This window comes from Oncorhynchus nerka, linkage group LG11 (assembly GCF_034236695.1).
Source record: "Oncorhynchus nerka isolate Pitt River linkage group LG11, Oner_Uvic_2.0, whole genome shotgun sequence".
In the NCBI taxonomy this organism is placed as follows: Eukaryota; Metazoa; Chordata; class Actinopteri; order Salmoniformes; family Salmonidae; genus Oncorhynchus; species Oncorhynchus nerka.
In genome coordinates, this window is record NC_088406.1 from 66727469 (window position 1) to 66751114 (window position 23646).

At 43.1% G+C, this 23646-nt stretch overlaps 1 protein-coding gene across 2 annotated transcripts; it reads left to right on the plus strand.

The window, feature by feature from the left end:
• Positions 1 to 969: 969 nt before the first annotated feature.
• Positions 970 to 22773, plus strand: LOC115137410 (uncharacterized). Of its 2 annotated transcripts, none has more exons than XM_029673728.2 (7): positions 970 to 1480; positions 11145 to 11275; positions 11455 to 11628; positions 14964 to 15122; positions 15501 to 15612; positions 15910 to 16037; positions 21067 to 22773. In XM_029673728.2, the coding sequence occupies exons 1-7, from the start codon at positions 1186 to 1188 to the stop codon at positions 22012 to 22014; spliced, it is 1947 nt and encodes a 648-aa protein (XP_029529588.2). In that variant the 5' UTR covers positions 970 to 1185; the 3' UTR covers positions 22015 to 22773. The 2 variants fall into 2 exon arrangements, with proteins under 2 accessions (XP_029529588.2, XP_029529589.2); XM_029673729.2 differs by having other exon boundaries at positions 15910 to 16010.
• The last annotated feature ends 873 nt before the right edge of the window (positions 22774 to 23646 follow it).

Below are 23646 nucleotides of genomic sequence, written 5' to 3' on the forward strand. Positions count from 1 at the left end.
CAAACATAACGCTTTGTATTCAGGACAAAAAGTTAATTTCTTTGCAACATTTTTTTGCAGTTTTACTTTGGTGCCTTATTCCAAACATATTTGTATTCTGTACAGGCTTACTTCTTTTCACTCTGTCATTTAGGTTAGTATTGTAGAGTAACTACAATGTTGTCGATCCATCTTCAGTTATTCATCTTGCACCCATTAAACTCTAACTGTTTTAAAATCACCATTGGCCTCATGTTGAAATCCCTGGGCGGTTTTCTTCCTCTCCGGCAACTGAGTTAGGAAGGACACGTGTTTTTGTAGTGACTGAGTGTATTGATACACCATCCAAAGTGTAATTAATAACTTCCCCATACTCAAAGGTATATTCAAGGTATTTTTTTCTTCTCAACCAGCTACCAATAAGTGCCCTTCTTTGCAAGGCATTGGATTACCTCCCTAGTCTTTGTGGTTGAATTTGTGTTTGAAAGTCACTGCTCGACGGAGGGACATTACAGATAATTGTATGTGTGGGGTACAGAGATGAGGTAGTTATTCAAAAATCATGTTTAACATGATTGCACACAAATTGCACGGAGTCACTCTGACTTGTTAAGCAAATTTTTACTCCTGAACTTATTTAGGCTTGCCATAACAAAGGGTTGAATACTTATTGACTTTAGACATTTCATCTTTTCATTTAAATAATTTGTGGAAAAAAAATATTAAAACATAATTCCACGTTAAAGGTTATGGGATTTTGTATGTAGGCCAGTGTAAAAAAAAAATCTAAATGTTATTAATTTAAAAATGAAGACTAAAAACAAATTGTGGAAAAAGTCAAGGGGTGTGAATACTTTCTAAAGGAACTGTATTTGTTGGGTGGTTGTGCAATTTCTTATTTCCCTTTTTTGTAAACGAAATGTGCAATACACGCCCCGACCTGTGTAAGGCAGCAATACACAACAAAACGTCTAGTCTGCCGGAAAACTACACGAAGAAAAACTAGTAAACGGAAGTGAGCAGTGACCAAGACTACCTTAGCGGTTTTATAGTTATTTCGACATTTATTAACTCAAAATAAGACAAATATAATTTCATAGCAACACCTACCTACCACAGGCAGTCTTTAATTCGCGTTAGGGACAGCACTTGGTTAATTGATGTGTTATTTAGGTAACGCTAGCTAGCTGCTAAGGTTAACTAACAATGGCTAACTGTAATGGTAACGTTATGGTTTTTCACACTCAAATAGCCTCCATCATGGAGGTGCTAGCAAACGCAGCCGTGGCAGAGATCTGTAAACTCGTAGACGACGACTATGCAGTGTGTCGTTTAGAAATAACTCAAAGCCAGAAAGAAAACAGGACATTGCGGAGGAAACTACAGCTACTGGAACTGAAGGTGTCACGGGAGCGCGCAGAGAGGACAATGCGAGAGCGTGTCCTCGGCAGCCGTCCCAGAAGTGTCAAGATCCTCGACCGATACAGAGGAATGGCAAGAGGTACATTTAGCCCCGTTCCCCTCTGCGCATGTGTTTGGATTGTATGCAATAATTAATCTGATGTGATTACTTGGATGTCTTGCAGAAAGTTGTTAGTTTACATCCTTGCCAATTCTAGACAATCTCAAAACTGACCGAGAACACATTTCTTTTATATTGGGAATTCGGTGTATATTTTCTCTCGTCAATAGCTACCAAACATGAGATAATACGATTTCGGATTAAACAAAGCGTGCCATGACTAAGACAATAATATTTTGAATCAGAAGATGGAGAAATATCCACCACTTTTATTCGTTGTTGAATTATTATAATTTACGTATTTCAGTCTTCAATAGTTCTTAAATAGCATTCATTATAAATAGCATTATAAATAGCATTTTTCCATAGTTACAGTGCCTTCAGTATTGACACCCCTTAACTGTTTCCACATTTTCTTAATAAATTGCATGGACTCACTGTGTGCAATAAGTGTTAAACATGCTTTTTGGATGACTACCTCATCTCTGTACCCCATAAATAATTATCTAAAGGTCCCTCAGTTGAGCAGTGAATTTCAAAAGACCAATGAGGTTTTCCAATGCCTCGCAATGAAGGGCACCTTGACAGAGCGTGAATAATACAAAATAAAGTGTAAAAATTGTACAATCCACGTGTGCAAAGCTCTTAGACTAATCCAGAAAGACTTACATCTGTAATCACTGCCAAAGGTGATAATATGTATTGACTCAGGGGTGTGAATACTTATGTAAATTAGATAAACTCAACAATTAAAAATCCAAATAAATTCACAGATCTTCATTGTAAAGGGTTTAAATGCTGTTTCCCATGCTTGTTCAATGAACCATAAACAATTAATGAACATGCACCTGTGGAACGGTCGTTAAGACACTAACAGCTTACAGACGGTAGGCAATTAAGGTCACCGTTATGAAAACCTGGGACACTAAAGAGGCCTTTACTGACTCTGAAAAACACCAAAAGAAAGATGCCCAGGGTCCCTGCTCATCTGCGTGAATGTGCCTTAGGCATGCTGCAAGGAGGCATGAGGACTGCAGATGTGGCCGAGGCAATAAATTGCAATGTCTGTACTGTGAGACGACAAAGACAGCGCTACAGGGAGACAGGATGGACAGCTGATCATCCTCGCAGTGGCAGACCACGTGTAACAACACCTACACATGATCGGTACATCCGAACATCACACCTGCGGGACAGGTACAGGATGGCAACAACAACTGCCCAAGTTACACCAGGAACGCACAATCCCTCCATCAGTGCTCAGACTATCCACAATAGGCTGAGAGAGGCTGGACTGAGAGCTTGTAGGCCTGTTGTAAGGCAGGTCCTCACCAGTCATCACCGGCAGCAACGTCGCCTACGGGCACAAACCCACCGTCGCTGGACCAGACAGGACTGGCAAAAAGTCCTCTTTACTGAAGAGCCGTGTTTTTTGTCTCATCAGGGGTGATGGTCAGATTTGGGTTTATCGTCGGAGGAATAAGCGTTACACCGAGGCCTGTACTCTGGAGCGGGATCAATTGAGGTGGAGGGTCCGTCGTGGTCTGGGGCGGTGTGTCACAGCATCATCGGACTGAGCTTGTTGTCATTGCAGGCAATCTCAACGCTGTGCCTTACAGGGAAGACATCCTCCTCCCTCATGTGGTACCCTTCCCTCATAGGGTCATTCCCCCCAGAAATGTCTGGGAACTTGCCGGTGCCTTGGTGGAAGAGTGGGGTAACATCGCACAGCAAGAACGGGCAAATCTGGTGCAGTCCATGAGGAGGAGATGCACTGCAGTACTTAATGCAGCTGGTGGCCACACCAGATACTGACTGTTACTTTTGATTTTGACCCCCCCTTTGTTCGGGGACACTGTATCACATGTCTTTGGAACTTGTTCAGTTTGTGTCTCAGTTGTTGAATCTTGTTATGTTCATACAAATATTTACTAGTGGTCGACCGATTATGATAAAAAAATGTTTTATATATATATATATTTTTTATAAATGTATTTGTAATAATGACAATTACAACAATACTGAATGAACACTTATTTTAACTTAATACATCAATAAAATCAATTTAGCCTCAAATAATGAAACATGTTCAATTTGGTTTAAATAATGCAAAAACAAAGTGTTGGAGAAGAAAGTAAGTGCAATATGTGCCATGTAAGAAAGCTAATGTTTAAGTTCCTTGCTCAGAACATGAGAACATATGAAAGCTGGTGGTTCATTTTAACATGAGTCTTCAATATTCCCAGGTAAGAAGTTTTAGGTTGTAGTTATTATTGAAATTATAGGAACATTTCTCTCTATGCCATTTGTATTTCATATACCTTTGACTATTGGTTGTTCTTATAGGGACTTCAGTATTGCCAGTGTAACAGTATAGCTTCCGTACCTCTCCTCGCTCCTACCTGGGCTCGAACCAGGAACACAACGACAACAGCCACCCTCGAAGCAGCGTTACCCATGCAGAGCAAGGGGAACAACTACTCCAAGTCTCAGAGCGAGTGACGTTTGAAACGCTATTAGCGCGCACCCCGCTAACTAGCTAGCCATTTCACATCACATCGTTACACCAGCCTAATCTCGGGAATTGATAGGCTTGAAGTCATAAACAGCAGAGCTGCTGGCAAAACGCATGAAAGTGCTGTTTGAATTAATGCTTATGAGCCTGCTGGTGCCTACCATCGCTCAGTCACACTGCTCTATCAAATCATAGACTTAATTATAACATAATAACACACACAAATGCGAGCCTTAGGTCATTAATATGATTGAATCAAGAAACTATCATCTCGAAAACAAGACGTTTATTCTTTCAGTGAAATACGGAACCGTTACGTATTTTATCTAACGGGTGGCATCCATCAGTCTAAATATTCCTGTTACTTTGCACAACCTTCAATGTTATGTTATAATTACGTAAAATTATGGCAAATTAGTTCGCAATGAGCCATTGACTCTGCGTGCAATGAACGCAAGAGAAGTGACACAATTTCACCTGGTTAATATTGCCTGCTAACCTGGATTTCTTTGAGCTAAATATGCAGTTTAAAAATATATACTTCTGTGTATTGCTTTTAAGAAAGGCATTGGTGTTTATGGTTAGGTACACGTTGGAGCAACGACAGTCCTTTTTCGTGAGTGCGCACTGCATCGATTATATGCAACGCAGGACACGCTAGATAAACTAGTAATATCATCAACCATGTGTAGTTATAACTAGTGATTATGATTAAGTTTAATGCTAGCTAGCAACTTACCTTGGCTTCTTACTGCATTCCCGTAACAGGTGTGCTCCCCGTGAGGCAGGTGGTTAGAGCGTTGGACTAGTTAACCGTAAGGTTGCAAGATTGAATCCCTGAGCTGACAAGGTAAAAGTCTGTCGTTCTGCCCCTTAACAAGGCAGTTAACCCACCGTTCCTAGGCAGTCATTGAAAATAAGAATGTGTTCTTAACTGACTTGCCTACTTAAATAAAGATGAAATAAAAGGTGTAAAACAAAACAAAACAAAATCGGCGTCCAAAATTACTGATTTCCGATTAATCTGTCGATCTCTAATATTTACACATGTTAAGTTTTCTGAAAATAAACACAGCTGACAGTGAGAGGACGTTTCTGTATTTCATTTTCAATACATTTCATGAGAAGCATTCTAAATTTGGACATTCTGACATAATACATTTGATTGTAAACATAAACATTGGGTGCCTGGAGAAGAGAGGATTTCCCATTACCACCAGCCAATGTGATCACATCACACCTGAAAAGCTCTCGCCATTCAAATCTCCCCGCCAATTCACTGTGAACGCTATAGCCTATTTTTTTTATCCAGCAAGCAAGAGCAAGGTGCTTCTTTCGTCAAATATACTGTACCAGTTAAAAGTTTGGACACAGCTACTCATTCCAGGGTTTCTTTATTTTTACTATTTTCTACATTGTAGAATAATAGTGAAGACAAACTAAGAAATAACACATATGGAATCATATAGTAACTAAAAAGTGTTAAATGAAAATATTTTTTATATTTGAGATTCATCCTTTGCCTTGACAGCTTTGCACACTCTTGGCATTCTCTCAACCAGCTTCTCCTGGAATGCTTTTCCAACCTTCTTGAAGGAGTTCCCACATATGCTGAGCACTTGTTGGCTGCTTTTCCTTCACTCTGCGGTACAACTCATCCCAAACCATCTCAATTGGGTTGAGGTCAGTTGATTGTGGAGGCCAGGTCATCTGATGCAGCACCCCATCACTCTCCTTCTTGGTCAAATAGCCCTTACACAGCCTGGAGGTGTGTTTTAGGTCATTGTCCTGTTGAAAAACAAATGATAGTCCCACTAAGCACAAACCAAATGGGATGGCGTATCACTGCATGATGCTGTGGTAGCCATGCTGGTTAAGTGTGCCTTGAATTCTAAATAATTCTACATTCTAAATAAATCAGATAAATTTCACCAGCCAAACACCACCACACCATCAAATCTCCTCCATGCTTCATGGTGGGAACCACACATGGTGAGATCATCCGTTCACCTACTCTGCGTCTCACAAAGATACGGCGGTTGGAAACCAAAATCTAACATTTGGACTCATCAGACCAAAGCACAGATTTCCACTGGTCCGTTGCTTGTGTTTCTTGGCCCAAGCAAGTCTCTTCTTATTATTGGTGTCCTTTAGTAGTGGTTTCTTTGCAGCAATTCGACCATGAAGGCCTGATTCACTCAGTCTCCTCTTGAACTCTGTTAAGTATTTATTTGGGCTGCAATTTCTGAGGCTGGTAACTCCAATGAACTTATCCTCTGCAGCAGAGGTAACTCTGGGTCTTCCGTTCCTGTGGCGGTCCTCATGCGAACCAGTTTCATCATAGCGCTTAATGGTTTTTGCGACTGCTCTTAAAGAAACCTTCAAAGTTCTGGAAATGTTCCTTATTGACTGACTTTCATGTCTTAAAGTAATGATGGACTGTTTCTCTTTGCTTATTTGAGTTGTTCTTGCCATAATATGGATTTGGTCTTTTTACCAAATAGGGCTATCTTTTGTATACCCCCCTCCCTTGTCACAACACAAGTGATTGGCTCAACTGCATTAAGGGAAATTATACAAATTAACTAAACAAGGCACACCTGTTTATTGGAATGCATTCCAGGTGACTACTTCATGAAGCTGGTTGGGAGAATGCCAAGAGTGTGCAAAGCTGTCAAGGCAAAGGATGGCTACTTTGAAGAATCTCAAATATAAAATACATATTGATTTGTTTAACACTTTTTTGGTAACTACATTATTCCATAAATACATTTAAAAGTTTGTCTTCACTATTATTCTACAAATGAGAAAATAGTACAAATAAAGAAACCCTGGAATGAGTAGGTGTGTCCAAACGCTTGACTGGTACTGTGGATATTGATGTGTATATATAGAGAGAGATTTTTGAATTGCTCAATAAGTGACCAAACTATATATCTACAGTAGTGGCCAAACGTTTTGAGAATGACACAAATATTAATTTCCACAAAGTTTGCTGCTTCAATGTCTTTAGATATTTTTGTCAGATGTTACTATGGAATACTGAAGTATAATTACAAGCATTTCATAAGTGTCAAAGGCTTTTATTGACAATTACATGAAGTTGATGCAAAGAGTCAATATTTGCAGTGTTGAGCCTTCTTTGTCAAGACCTCTGCAATCCGCCCTGGCATGCTGTCAATTAAACTTCTGGGCCACATCCTGACTGATGGCAGCCCATTCTTGCATAATCAATGCTTGGAGTTTGTCAGAATTTGTGGGTTTTTGTTTGTCCACCTGCCTCTTGAGGATTGACCACAAGTTCTCAATGGGATTAAGGTCTGGGGAGTTTCCTGGCCATGGACCCAAAATATCGATGTTTTGTTCCCCGAGCCACTTAATTATCACTTTTGCCTTATGGCAAGGTGCTCCATCATGCTAGAAAAGGCATTGTTCTTCACCAAACTGTTCCTGAATGGTTGGGAGAAGTTGCTCTCGGAGGATGTGTTGGTACCATTCTTTATTCATGGCTGTGTTCTTAGGCAAAATTGTGAGTGAGCCCACACCCTTGGCTGAGAAGCAACCCCACACATGAATGGTCACAGGATGCTTTACTGTTGGCATGACACAGGACTGATGGTAGCGCTCACCTTGTCTTCTCCGGACAAGCTTTTTTCCGGATGCCCCAAACAATCGAAAAGGGGATTCATCAGAGAAAATGACTTTACCCCAGTCCTCAGCAGTCCAATCCCTGTACCTTTTTCTAAATATCAGTCTGTCCCGGATGTTTTTCCTGGAGAGAAGTGGCTTCTTTGCTGCCCTTCTTGACACCAGGCCATCCTCCAAAAGTCTTCGCCTCATTGTGCGTGCAGATGCACTCACACCTGCCTGCTGCCATTCCTGAGCAAGCTCTGTACTGGTGGTGTCCCGATCCCGAAGCTGAATCAACATTAGGAGACGGTCCTGGCACTTGCTGGACTTTCTTGGGCGCCCTGAAGCCTTCTTCACAACAATTTAACCGCTCTCCTTGAAGTTCTTGATGATCCGATAAATAGTTGATTTAGGATGTCTAAAATGTTTTTTTTATTTCTATTGGAAGGATTTAATCATTTGCAATTATGTCTAATTATAAGGTAAAAGGTTTGTTTGTCTCCATATGATATCGTAAATATATCCAATGTAAAAAAAAACATCTACATTTAAATGGTATTAATTTTCAAATATTTCTGTTAATTCCCACAAAGTTTTCACCTCTAAATATTCCCCAAAATGTGCAACCCTAGTCTTGAACAACCAATAAGTAGCGATTGTAGCATTCTGTCTCGTTCATGGGGCTCATTAGATCAATGGTGATCCTCTCCTTAGGTACTCCCAAGCGGACAGTGCCCCTAGGTGCTTGGGGCTTCCTCGAAGGTCTGGCTTTAGTGGCACGGCTGGTACATGTACGACACCATAGTTTGACATCCTCTCTATTTCGGTACCAGTAGTGTCTTGTCTGCAGCCGGGCATTTGTGCATTCCACGCCAATGTGACCACCTACTGGGCCGTCATGCATCTGCTTCTTGATGTCTGTCCCGAACACACGAGGTAGGAGTATCTGTGGGTAAAACACTGCGCCTTCGGTACAGTAGAAGCACCATAAGAGAAATGAGACATAGTCTCATAAGAGTTCTTGACATAGTCTCTTCCACTGGCTCCTATATGCCTCAGTCAATGGCCCGACTGGCGACACAGGCCCCCCACGATGGCCGTTCCTGACCTTCCTCGAGCTATCTCTTCACGGGGCCCATGTCAGTCCATGGAACAGAACAGTGAGGCTAATCATTTCCACGTCCGACATGTCATCTTCACTGTCCCGATGACCCGACTCCACGTTGAAGGCAGCTCCAGAAGCTTTAGGGAGTGCAGGCTATAGGCTGGGGTCTCCTACCCCCACTGAGCAGAGCTCCATAAAAGTAGCTTCCACAGCATTATCAGCTATGCTGGGGCTGAGGTCAGACAGCACTTCCTGGTACCTGAAACGGTCATTATTTTGGGTAGGGTCCTGTATAGTGCAGGGGTTTGGCGGCAGCGCCTCCTGGACAGGATGTCAGCATTTGTGGTGGCATCCTGCATGATGTATGACCTTGAAGTTATACTCCAAGCTTCTCGAGCGACCTCGCCAGTTGACCTTCTGGTTCCTTCATCCTTATGAGCCACCGAAGGCTGCTGTGGTTGGTGCGCACGATGAAGGGTCTTCCAAGCAGGTATTGACGGAAGTGTGTAGTAAACTCCACTACTACCAGTAGCTCCCTCCGTGTGATACAATAGTTTTGCTCGGTGGAGGACAGCCGCTGACTCCCGTACTCTAGAATGCATTCCTCACTGGGACAAGACACCTCCAATGCCGAAATTGCTGGCGTCTGTATCGAGGATGAGGTCGCCACTGTTGAGTGGATAGCCCAAGACGGGCGCGGTGGTGAGTAGCTTTCATTTTTTTTAACGCCTCCTGGCACTCTGGTGTCCACTGGAAACGAGCATGCTTCTTTGTAAGCTCATGCAGCAGCAAAATCTTTGACAAAACGTCGGTAGTACGAGGCCAGGCTGACGAACTGACAAGACTTCTGAAACGCAGGTAGGCTGGGGCCATTCTTGGACTTTCAGAATTTTTGGGGGATCTATGGCGATGCTGTGTTCAGAAACGATGTCTCTTCTGTCGGCAGAAGAGACAGCACTTGGAGGGTTTCAATTTCAGGTTGGTTTGGCTTAGCCGATTAAACACTTGTGCCAGGCGTTAGCGCGTCTCCATGACATCCCTTCCCAGGATGATGTCATCGAGATAAAACATTTAATAGTATAACTAAGCAAATTCTTATTTACAATGACAACCCACTGTTCCCCAGTAGGCCAACTGCCTTGTTCAGGGGCAGAACGACAGATTTTTACCTTGTCAGCTCGGGGAATCGATCCAGCAACCTTTCGGTTACTGGCCCAATGCTCTAACCACTAGGCTACCTGCCGCCAGTCTCTCATTGTATTCTGGCCAGGACGCGGTCCATTAAACATTGAAACGTCGCTGGTGCGTTGCAGAGCCCTAAAGGCATCACATTTCACTCAGAGGCCCTTCCTGCTGCAGAAAGCGGCCACCTTACCGTCGCTGGGAATAAGTTCTACCTGCCAGTAGCCTGACGTTAAGTCCAAAGTGCTAAACCATTTGGCCGTCGACAGGGTATCTAGAGTGTTTTGGATACGAGGAAGTGGATATGCATCCTTAACAATATGCTAATTTAGAGCCCTGTAGTTCACACAGACAGTATGGCTGGTCCTTTTTGCGTACCATAACTAATCGGCGAAGCCCAGCTGCCGTGGCTTGGCGGGGCTACTCCAGTTTCAAGACTTCGCTGGTCTGCATTGAGCTGTTTTTCCTAATGTCCATTCAAAAAAGTATAAGTGAGGAGGAACAAATAGAACTGAAATGAGCATAAGATTGTAAAAATGTAAGCAAGTCATGATGACCAGCCAGTGCAAGGAATGAAGACAGGTGCCAGTTCTGCATAACTTTCCTCTTATTAAATCAAATGCAGCTCGATTTGAATCTTGTAGGCTAATATTTTTTTCTATCGTTATATCTCTCTCTCATGACGGAGTCATCTTTGAACAACATGATCTTGCATTGACACTGCCTTCTCACAAGGGAATTACCGCAGCAGGCATTGTCTTATGTCAGAGCGTTGTCATGGAAAATATTGATGCTGTCAACTAACAATCAGCAACCTTGCAGTAAATCCGTCTGCATAATGAATGTTGAAATTGCCAAACGCCCAGTCTCTTTGGAAAATGACAGGACTGGAATGTTAGCTAAGACTGGTACCGAGACTAACTCCTGAACAAAGTGTGTCATGAATATGAAAATGTGTTCTAAATCAGGGGAGGATGGATAAAAATCCACTTTTTGGGGCAGGCTTGGCACACTTTGTTTAAGAGCTATTGAAGATACATTTTTAAATATTTATATATATGCTATGGACTCGTTTAACTCCCCTGAGTTCTGCAACAAAATTGTACACTTCGCCCTCGTGCGGCAATGTTTGCAAACACAGAAAGGGGTCTACACTGTTGAGCAGACAGTAGCTAATCTAACAACCTATTTTCCCCCAATCACTCTCTCAGGTGAAGTACATCTCACTGAAGGCCACAGGAGCTTTGTGAAGCCAGCAGGACACAGCACATGGACAGATGAACAACCAATCACTGTTGATGAGGGGAGTGGAACCTCAACCCAGCATGTTATCGTGATAGAGGTTAGTGGAATAGTGTTGCATTAAAAATGTGTTACTTTGTAAATCAAAAGTGTCCCCAGCTATTCACTTGCTTACATGTACATCCTCATTTATCTGCCATTGGGGAGCTTGTGAGACTTCTCTTTGACATTGTTATCCAATTCAACCATTGTACTGATAATAACCACTTTTCTTGTCAGTCTGCAGATGCAGAGGCTGCAGGTCCTGGAGTCAAGCAGGAGAGGACTGAGGGACAGAAGGACACACGGCACAGCAGAGACATCCAGACTGGAGAGTCTGGTGCGCCTCCTGTAGCCATGGAAAATCCCACTACCACCCCAACACAGCCCAGGACCCGACACAGCATCACGGAGGTCAGTGGAACGCAGAACGTCGTTCTCAAGTCAGCGACAGAAACCAAGACGTTAACTGTAACACACAGGCTCTTACACACAGGTTCTGGCCACATATCAGAACCAGAGAGACTGGGGGTGCGGAGACTGGGCTGTCCTCCTGCCCCCGGCTCAGAGTGTTTACCAGTATTTCACCAAAGCCAGAGGACGGTTCATTCAAGTGGTCATGGTGAATCGTTAGACTCTGGCAGTGATGATCCGTCTTGTTCTTACACTACAGAGATGGACCCTGGCAACATGCCCTTGTGTTTAGAGACACAGACTGATCTGTCTAGAGGGGACTGGAACCGGTACAGTAGTAGTGTGTACTCCGAAGGGTGCCGAGATAAGAAAGGGGAGGGTCTAGTCGTAGATGAAGTGACTGTGAAATTGGAGGGTGACGTTGCCCCCACATGGAATGCAGATAGTAACCTAGGAGATGGACACTCACAGGGCAGAGATTTCTTAGATTACAGGGAAAACTTAGAGACATTTCCAAATGTTGCGACTCACTCTCCTTTACACTTGTTTAGGGATCACGACCCAGTGTCCACATCGATGGTTCCTTCCGATTCAGACAGCCACGTCCTTTTCGATCAGTGTTTGAACCCAAATGACAGGGCTAGAGCCCAGGCTCAGGGAGGGGGCGCCACATCAAGCAATAGTAAAGAGAAACGGTTCAGCTGCACCCAGTGTCACATGCGCTTCACTGAGGCTGGCACCCTGAAAAGGCACAAGAGGGTCCACACAGGGGAGAAACCCTACAGCTGCCCCCAGTGTGAGAAGAGGTTCTCTCGCCAGGACCATCTAAAGATGCACCTGAAGATCCACACAGGAGAGAGGCCGTTTGCCTGTACGCACTGCGGGAAGAGGTTCTCAGAGAGGAGCTACCTCAAGATACACCTGCAAAAAAACCATTCCACTCCATAACATAGAAAGTAATCATTCCACTCGATAGCTTCTGATATTTAGATTAAACCCTGTATTGAAGGTAGATTCAGCAAGATGACGTACAGTGCCTTCGGAAAGTATTCAGACCCCTTGACTTTTTCCACATTTCTTTAGGTTACAGCCATATTCTGAAATTGGTTAAATAGTCCCCCCCCCATCAAATGGACACACAATACCCCATAATGACAAAGCAAAAACAGGTTTTGAAATTTTTGCAAATTTATTAAAAATAAAAATATGACATTTACTTAAGTATTCAGACCCTTTACTCAGCACCTTTGGCATCAATTACAGCATCGGGTCTTTTTGGGTATGACTCTACAAGCTTGGCACACCTGTATTTTGGGAGTTTCTCACATTCTTCTCTGCAGATCCTCTCTAGCTTTCAGGTTGGATGGGGAGCATTGCTGCACAGCTATTTTCAGGTCTTCAGATGTTCGATCGGGTTCAAGTCCACTCAAGGACACTGCGTTGTCTTGGCTGTGTGCTTAGGGTCGTTGTACTGCTGGAAGGTGAAACTTCGCCCCAGTCTGAGGTCCTGAGCGCGCTGGAGCAGGTTTTTCATCAAGAATATCTCTGTACTTCGCTCCGTTCAGCTTTGCCTCAATCCTGACTAGTCTCCCAGTCCCTGCCACTGAAAACAAAAAAAACACAGCATGATGGTGCCAGGCTTCCTCCAGACATGATGCTTGGCATTCAGGCCAAAGAGTTGAATCTTGGTTTCATCAAACCAGAGAATCTTGTTTCTCATGGTCTGAGAGTCTTTAGGTACCTTTTGGCAAATTAAGCGCGCTGTTGTGCCTTTTACTGAGGAGTGGCTGCAGAGATGGTTGTCCATCTGGAAGGTTCTCCCTTCTCCACAGAGGAACTCTGGAGCTCTGTCAGAGTGACCATCGGGTTCTTGGTCACCTCCCTGACCAAGGCCCTCCTCCCCCGATTGTTCAGTTTGGCCTTTTGGCCAGCTCTAGAAAGAGTCTTGGTGGTTCCAAAAGTCTTCCATTTAAGAATGATGGAGGTCACTGTGTTCTTGGACTTTCAATGCTGCAGAAATGTTTTGGTACCCTTTCCAAGATCTGTGCCTTGACACAATCCTGTCTCAGAACTCTACAGACAATTCCTTCGACCTCATGGCTTGTGTTTTTCTCTGACATGCACTGTCAACTGTGGGACCTTATATAGACAGGTGTATGCCTTTTCAAATCATCTCGAATCAATTGAATTTACCACAGGTGGACTTCAATCACGTTGTAGAAACATCAAGGATGCTCAATGAAAACAGGATGCACCAGAGCTCAATTTCGAGTCTCATAGCAAATAGTCTGAATACTTATGTAAATATGTTTTTTTAAATGTAATCTTTTTCACTTTGTCATTAGATTAGATTTTTATTTAATCAATTTTAGAATAAGGCTGTAACGTAACAAAATGTGGAGAAGGTCAAGCGGTCTGAATACTTTCTGAAGGCACTGTAGTAGATGCATGCACAAAGTAAACTGCAGTAATGGATCAATTTCCACAACAAACAAGCGTGTTGAAATGCAAGACCCAGACATTGTGGAATATATAAGTCACATTTAGAGGACAGCAGGTAGCCTAGCGGTTAAGAGCTTTGGGCCAGTAACCGGAAGTTGGCTGGTTCAAATCTAAGAAAAATCTGTGTGCCCTTGAGCAAGGCACTTAACCCTAATTTCTCCTGTAAGTCGCTCTGAATAAGAGTGTGCTAAATTACTTAAACATGTAAAGGTAAAATGACAAACAGTATAGCATAAAAAGTCTGTTACATATTGTGTTTGTACTGAGTAGGCTATATGATGTTCACAAATGCCTATTTCATTACTTCCAACTACTTTTTATCCCGAGACACTTTTAATGAGAAAAAGAATGCAGTTCATCAAGTTCATGTTGATTTCTAGTTGAGACGTGTGTATGCGTGGTTTTCATCTGGTGTATTTAAAGCTTGTTTATGGTTAATAAACACATAATGTGACTTTTCATTCCAAGACTTTCATTGAGACTCTTTAGTATACATCACATCTAATCTCACCCTATTTTGCATACACCTGACAGTGCTTTATAACCAATATACCAACACATACCTACATACTAAGAAACGCCTACTGTTCACGTCAAAATAGTTTAGTCAGGTTTGTCTGATGACTTTTGACTAGCTGACTATTTTACCCACAACATCATATTTATATCCACCATGATGGGTTTAACAACAATGAAGTCATTCTGTAACAACAATGTAACTACAGTATAGGACTCAGACGTAGTGGGGATGGGTTAATACTCCATGGTGAAAGTGTCTGTGTGTGTGTACGTGCCTGAGGGTATGTCTAATCTGTATCACCTGTCTCTTCCAGGAGGGTTCAGAGGTGCTGCTGGTGAAGGAGGAGGGGTGTGAGGAGAGTCTGGGGAACCCTGAGGGGACCATGGTCATGGAGGACAACGAGACTACACCTCCTCTTGAACCCACAGAGGAACCAGCTGAGCAGCACAGGAACACACACAGTCTCACTGAGGTGAGCCCTCTGTAAACTACTGTCTGAATTATATTAGGTCAGGGCCCAAATCCACAAAGACTCTGAGTAGGAGGGCTAATCTTTGATCAGTTTTGCCTTTTAGATCGTAATGAATGAGATTATATGGAAAGATCCTAGATCAGCACTCTTTGTGGATACGGGGCCAGGTCTTGATTCATTTTGTCTTAAGTGTGGGACCATGCCTTTGAATTATCAAACCATTAAAGAGTGTAAAGTAATCAAATCAACTAATACTTTTGCATAGTAACAAATTAACTAAATGTTGCATAGTACTCATACCCCAATCAGACGATGCTCCATAGCAGGGTGCTCATATCAGATTTCTGATCCAACATCCTCTCACTGTATCTCTTACAGTCAGAAGACATGGAGGATGGGAAGCCTGACCTGCTGCTGGTCAAAGAGGAGACGATAGAAGACGGACCAGAGAGCATTGACCTGCAAAGTGGACTAAAGATGGGGGAGCAAGGTAAGAATGAAATACATATAACCCATAGTCTTCCAACAGCTGGCATCGCTTCTATGCAAGGCCCATCCCTCATCAGTCCTGGAGTAATCGTCTCACTATCTGACGTAAGACAATGCCTATAGTCTACATACAGTAACAGATCTTCAAAAGGAAAATTGATGCGCCAGGCTATTTTGTTCCTCATTCATAAAATAAAATCAATAGAATGTATGTCTACATACAAAAACACATTATAATGGCTGAACTTGACCAGTTAATTTACCAAAATGAAGTGAGTTTTCTAACCTCTTCCTGCAGGTGGTTGGCTGGAGGCTAATAGAGGAGACTGGGCAACCATCTTGGATTCCCAGACCCTGACCGGTGCAGCCAAGAGCCCAGGGGACGACATCACTGAGCAGGTCAGGACCAGAGGTGACATAGTGGAGGTCAGTGGATGGGACTGCGTCCTCAACTCAGGCTAGGGAATAACATATTAACCACAACCAGAAACGCAGTCGAAAAACAAAACAACATCCGTACTTAACAACTGACTGTGGGGACGAGGAGACATAGATTTGGTCTGCGGGGACGGGGAGGTGTCAGTATGCAGCAGGAGAGAACAGGCACAGACTTGGCTAGCGATGCTCCTTCCTGCTCCTATAGTTGTGATTCAGAGAGACTGATGGTGCCTCACGTTAACCCCCTAACAGGTGCGGCCTACAGCCTGCCTTCTATAGGATCTATCAACTGGAACATGGACCCTGTGACATCAGACACTGCCTGGCCTTCGTCCTCCTCACACTCTCCTAATGTTAAACCAGACCTCAGACAATGCCAGTGGCTCAACACTAAATGGCTACACAAGCCCATTGACAAATGACAGTAGTAGTAACGCTATCAGTAGATCCGGTGGCAAAGAGAAGCGCTTCCCGTGTTCATTCTGTGGGAAAGCCTTCAGTTTCCCCAAACAGGTGGAGATCCACCAGAGCAACGTTTCCCAAACTTGTTATAGTCCCATACTCCTTCAAACATTCCAGCTGCGTACCCCCTTTAGCACCAGGGTCAGTGCACTCTCAAATGTTTTTTTGCCATCATTGTAAACCTGCCACACAGATTATATGATACTTTTATTAAACATAAGAATGAGTGTGAGTTTGTCACAACCCAGCTTGTGGGAAGTGACAAAGAGTTCTTATATGACCAGGGCACAAATAATAATAAATCATTTTGCTCTTTATTTAGCCATCTTACATATAAAACCTTATTTGTTCATCAAAAATTGTGAATAACTCGCCACAGGTTAATTGAGAAGTGTGTGCTTGAGTGGATGCACATAACTCTGCAATGTTGGGTGTATTGGAGAGAGTCTGAGTCTTAAATCATTTTCCACAAACAGTCTGTGCCTGTATTTAGTTTTCATGCTAGTGAGGGCCGAGAATCCACTCTCACATAGGTATGTGGTTGCAAAGGGCATCAGTGTCTTAACAGCCCGATTTTCCAAGGCAAGAAACTCTGAGAAGAAACGCCTTATCCAGAAATCTGGCAGTGGCTTCTGATTTAAATTTGATTTTCACAGAACCGCTTGTGCAATTTTGATGAGGCTCTCTTGTTCAGATATCAGTAAGTTGACTGGAGGCAGGGCATAAAAGGGATAACGATTCCAGTTGTTTGTGTCATCCCCTTTGGGAAAGTACCTGCGTAGTTGCACACCCAGCTCACTCAGGTGCTTCGCTATATCACATATGACATTGTGCGTAAGCTTGAGTTCATTTGCACACAACAAAAATCATACAATGATGGAAAGACCTGTGTGTTGTCCTTGTTAATGCAGACAGAAAAGAGCTCCAACTTCTTAATTATAGCCTCAATTTTGTCACATTGAATATAGTTGCGGAGAGTATCTGTAATCCTAGATTCAGGTGAGAAAAAACATCATAGGCCAGTCATGTGAGAAACTCGTCATCATGTAAGCGGTCAGACAAGTGAAAATTATGGTCAGTAAAGAACTTTAAGCTGGTCTCTCAATAAAAAAAAGTGTCAATACTTTACCCCTTGATAACCAGCGCACTTCTGTATGTTGTAAAAGCGTTACATGGTTGCTACCAATATCATTGCATAGTGCAGAAAATACACGAGAGTTCAGGAGCCTTGCTTTAACAAAGTTAACCATTTTCACTGTAGTGTCCAAAATCAAATCAAAATCAAATCAAATTTATTTCTATAGCCCTTCGTACATCAGCTGATATCTCAAAGTGCTGTACAGAAACCCAGCCTAAAACCCCAAACAGCAAGCAATGCAGGTGTAGAAGCACGGTGGCTAGGAAAAACTCCCTAGAAAGGCCAAAACCTAGGAAGAAACCTAGAGAGGAACCAGGCTATGTGGGGTGGCCAGTCCTCTTCTGGCTGTGCCGGGTGGAGATTATAACAGAACAAGGCCAAGATGTTCAAATGTTCATAAATGACCAGCATGGTTGAATAATAGTAAGGCAGAACAGTTGAAACTGGAGCAGCAGCATGGCCAGGTGGACTGGGGACAGCAAGGAGTCATCATGTCAGGTAGTCCTGGGACATGGTCCTAGGGGTCAGGTCAGTTGAAACTGGAGCAGCAGCATGGCCAGGTGGACTGGGGACAGCAAGGAGTCATCATGTCAGGTACACATAATTCACTGACTTGTAAGCGAAGCAGTAATTGTTTCAAAACATCTCCTGCCATGTCACTGATGTGTCGTGAAACAATTGTTTGAGGAATGCATTGTCTGTATAGTTTTTTGGGCCTTTCCCCCCAGCATTGTCCCAGCCATATCTGCGGAGCAGGAAGATTTAAGTCCTCCACAATAGTATGGAGCTTGCCTGTCCTAGCCACTCAGTAGCTCACCGTATAAGATGCTTCTAGCCCCTTATTAATGCATCTGTTCCTTTTATACATGTCATCTTTATTCTCAATCAAATTGTCATGTTTCGTTTCTAAATGTCTGTGCAAGAGTGAAGACATCCCGTGAGAAGGTAACGGTTAATGTGATTGGACGTTAATTATTTGACTAGGCTACCTGTAGTTGACATTGTGTTGTTATTTCGCAGTGAAAACGAGGCTACTCGGGCAGGAAATAAACCTTATCCAAATGTATAGCCCCGTTGGAAAATATACATTTACGGTTTGAAAATGTGAAGAAAATTTTAAATGTGAATCACATTTTTATTTGGAGTACCCCAGTTTGGGAATACCTGCACACGGGGAACAAACCGTTCGGCTGCCATCTGTGCCAGGCCAATGTTTCACACTTGTCCAGATGTGGCAGCGGAGAAATCCTACAGCTGCACCCCAGTGTGAGAAGAGGTTCTCCTGCCAGCACCAGCTGAAGAATCACCCAAAGGTCCACACGGGAGAGAAGCTGATCGCACTGCGGGAAGAGGTTCTCGGAGAGGAGCTACCTCAGGATACACCAGCAGAAAATGCACACGGCCCATGTATAGAGTATAGTGACATGCAATGTAGTACTAGTTAGTTTGTTGTTAATTCTGTTGATTGTGGATGTAGTAGGGAACTGGTTGAGGTGAACTGAGGAAGGAATGAGTATGATGAGGCCGAGTAGATATGGTGATGGTTGGTGTGATGTCTGTAAAAATGTTTCACCGATTAAGTGTCATGTTTACTTGACAAAGTAGTGAAGATGTGTGTAATGAACCTTTTCCAAAGTATTCTAAATTGTATTTATTAAAGCGAAGGTACAGAAAAGTCTAATATCGAGAATGTACTCAGGTTCTCCCTCAGAGGCACAACCCAGTTTCCCTTTTTATAAAAAATTGTTTAAGACAAAAGAGGAAGATACTGTATACAAGAGGAAGATACTGTATAAATGGGTCTGTATAGGAGCAGATCAGGTTCACATTATTTTGGTAAAATGCCTAATGCATAGTTCTAGTAGCCTATCAGAAGCTCATATAGCTATTCAGGTCTAACAAAGGCCAAATCTGAAACCAAATACGGAACACAATGTAAGAAATACAGCATGGCTACAATGCATGGTTTAAAGATGAAAATGCAATTGGTTTTGCATGAAATGCACTGAGAATCTCACTGCAGATAGGTACTTATCACAGTGGGAGGTCGTTCCTTCTCTTGCAAGAACAAAAGTGGTACCTGCTGCGTGCCGAACCGGTAGCGACGAACCTGCGGTTTCTACTTGAAGAATCATAATGCTCGTCATTGGCCAACAACTTGACTTTGAGCCAATCCGAGAGCACGAACTGGGGGAATAAAAGGACTGACAACAAAAGTGGGGGAAATAGGGCATTTTCTCTACATCCACGGTTAAATGTCATGAGCCAGTCACACTTCATATGCAGTGTCATGAGCCAGTCACACTTCATATGCAGTGTAAGCTATTGGATGTTAACGTTAGCTAGCTAAGTGCACAGACGCAATGCATACAACAATAAATACTTCCTCCCAGCAACCTAACCACTATAGCTAGTAATGGAAGCAAAATGGATTAGTTTCCATGAAACAGCTACCTGTGTTAGTGCAGTGTCCTTAGCTAGCTATATTGTGCTAGCTAGCGAATACGCTAACGATAGCTAAACATTTGGCCATGGTCTGGTACTGGCTGTCGACACTGTTCAGAGGTACTGTCGGCAGGCAAACGTTTGACAATCCTACCGGTGTGTCTGAGCTTTCACAAAAATCAATACAATCAGCAAAAAGTAACATACCGTTTCTTATCTGTAACCCACACGGAATGACTCAAACGGGCTAGTTACACATTATCAGAGAAATGGAGCATGTCATGTACTTCATTTATGAATAGCGACAGTAACTAATCTGCATTACAATAGTCAACGTAATGTTCTCACACACACACACACACTGTATCCCCGTCTGTCGGTTGTAGCTCACCGTGAAGCAAGAATATCTGACCGATGACCATTGTCTAACAGCGCGCAACACTGCTTGAATAACACGCTTTTTAGCAAAGCGCGGACAGTGTTGGCCAAGTAAGAGAGACTGCAGACTGCCATACTGTTTCCCTTTAATTTTCCGATACCAAGTAGGGTCGGGGTCTGACCCCAAACTTCTACCTGGTTACATTAACAGTGAGAAAATATATTTTACTTGTCACGTATCGTTTTGTGCGATAAAGTTAATGTACTTCAAAGTTATGTGAGCTTATGGCTATTCCGTTGAAATTAAATACAGAATTGACTGCTAACCTGATTTTTTATTTGTATTTTTAGGGACTCAGTTTCTCTTATCTCAGTCAAACCAAAACATTATACTTCATTCTTAAATCAACACACATGGAATTGTTTTAATAATACACTCCAATGGCTCCAAATTGTTAAGGTACTTATATCACAGTATTAGAGATGGGCTTGGCTGTGGTTAACAGTTTATAATATCATGTCATGTTTCTGTGTGTACAGCAAAGAGTTTTTTATATAAACCTTTAAGCTTTTCTGTACAATCTTTTTTTGCAGTCTGCAGTCGAAGAAGATCTGCTGATATCCAGTGTTACTGGTGGGGGAGAGTGGACCTCTGAAGCGGCTGATCACCAAACCTGGCCCCGGATCAGGATCCTGAACCAGGAGCCTTCCCTCTTCCTTTCTGAGTCAGAACCAGGACCTAAACGCGAGTTTGAGAGACTCCACCACCACACAGAACACAACCAGTGGACAGGTGGACTGAACAACCTCAGTCCTGGTGGTCATCAGAGAGACGGAGGTTCCAGTCAGGGATCCAGTCTGCAGCCCAGAACCTTCTCTTCACAGTCTCAGTGCAGGGATGAAGCAGGGCCTGGGGCTGATAGAGAGAAATCCTCCTTTTCATATGATGCAAACACCATAGTATCCATGATGAATAGAGCAGGTCACCCTGGGCTTCAGCCTTCACAGAGAGTGGTGGGAGACCGCCCTGGTGGTAATCTTTCAGGAAGTCGGTCTTCTCCTTCAGGGTCTCATCTAATGTCTGGTGACTGGGTTCATAGAAGGCCTGGACCTGGACCTAGCCTTCCTCAGCTGCCTCATGGTAACCCCACGAATGGAGACAGGGTCAGGATAGGTGTTCACCATGAGAGGTACCTAGCCTATAACACAGCACACAATCCCAACAACACCCAAACAATGGCTAGAGGAGGTAGCTCGAAGTTGGCTCAAGGAGGTAGCTCGAAGTTGGCTCCTACTTCTCCCTCTACCTCATCTGGTGTCATTGGGTCACAACGTGGTAGGCCGAGCATTAAGACGGACGCTGACAAGCCGTATGCCTGCCCCACATGTGGAAAGCGCTTCGCTCATGCGAACTATGTGAAGCAGCACCAGACTGTTCACACCAAGGAGAGGCCCTTCATGTGCAAGCTGTGTTACAAGAGCTTCTCCTTTCAGAGTAACCTTATCAAACATAGGAGTGTCCACAATGAGGAGAAGTCATAGCCTTATGACTGTGGCTTAAGATGTATACAGGGGATGTCTGGGAACCATTCTTTAGCTGACATATTATAGTTATCATGTGAAGTGTCTTGCGGTAAGAGGGTTTTTTGGATTACTAAGTCCCTCAGCGCTGTTCAATGTCAGTCCTGGAGGGCCAAAACCCTTCTGGGTTTCATCTTCTCCTAATAAGGGACTAATTTAGACCTAGGACACCAGGTGAGTGCAATTAACTACCAGGACTGAACAGTAGTTAGTTTTGTACTAAATAAATAGGTGAGCAAATTTGTTAATAAATGAGATATCATGTTGTCCTTTTGATGTGTTGATTTTGTATTTGCTTGTTTATCATTTTGAATTCAAATTGGCCTTAGTCTCCTTGGCTTCCTTCAAACCTATAGGTCTCTGTCCTTGCCAACCATTCCTTTTAGGTCATTTACGGAAATACTGATCATGGACTCCGGAGTCTTCTCTCCTCCGGCCTCCTTTTGAAAAAGGTCAAAGGTAATCGAGGAGAGGGAATGTGGATGAAAATGCGCTTGAATGAAATGAGACTGCTTCTCCATATTCGCAGGTCATGAGGCAAATAATGTTTAGGGCTTGATCCCAAAATAAATGTGTAAAGTGATAATTAAGTTAGTTGTGCAAGAAATGTTATAGATAAAACATAAGTAACATACAGTGACTTGCAAAAGTATTCATCCCCCTTGGCATTTTTTCCATTTTGTTGCCTTACAACCTGGAATTAAAATGGATTTTTCTTTAGGTGTTTGTATCATTTGCTTTAAACAACATGCCAACCCCTTTGAAGATGCACAATATTTGAAACAAACAAGAAATAAGACAAAAAGCAGAACTTGAGTGTGCATAGCTATTCAACCCGCCCCAAAGTTAATACTTTGTAGAGCCACCTTTTGCAGCAATTACAGCTGCACGTATTTTGGGGTATGTCTCTATAAGTTTGGCACATCTAGCCACTGGTATTTTTGCCCATTCTTTAAGGCAAAACTGCTCTAGCTCCTTCAAGTTGGATGGGTTCCACTGGTGTACAGCAATCTTTAAGTCATACCACAGATTCCCATTTGGATGGAGGTCTGGGCTTTGACTAGGCCATTCCAAGACATTTAAATATTTCCCCTTAAACCACTCGAGTGTTGCTTTAGCAGTGTGCTTAGGGTCATTGTCTTGCTGGAAGGTGAACCTCTGTCCCAGTCTCAAATCTCTGGAAGACTGAAACCGGTTTCCCTCAAGCATTTCCCTGTATTTAGCACCATCCATCATTCCTTCAATTCGGACCAGTTTCCCAGTCCCTGCCGATGAAAAACATCCCCACAACATGATGCTGCCACCACCATGCTTCACTGTGGGGATAGTGTTCTCGGGGTGATGGGAGGTGTTGAGTTTGTGCCAGACGTAGCGTTTTCCTTGATGGCCAAAAAGCTACATTTTAGTCTCAGCTGACCAGAGTACCTTCTTCCATATGTTTGGGGTGCCTCCCAAGTTCCTTTTGGTGAAAGCCAAACTTATTTGCTTATTTTTTTCTTTAAGCAATGGCGTTTTTCTTGCCACTCTTCCGTAAAGCCCAGCTCTGTGGAGTGTACGGCTTAACCTCTTAGAGCTACTTTTTTCAATTTCCGC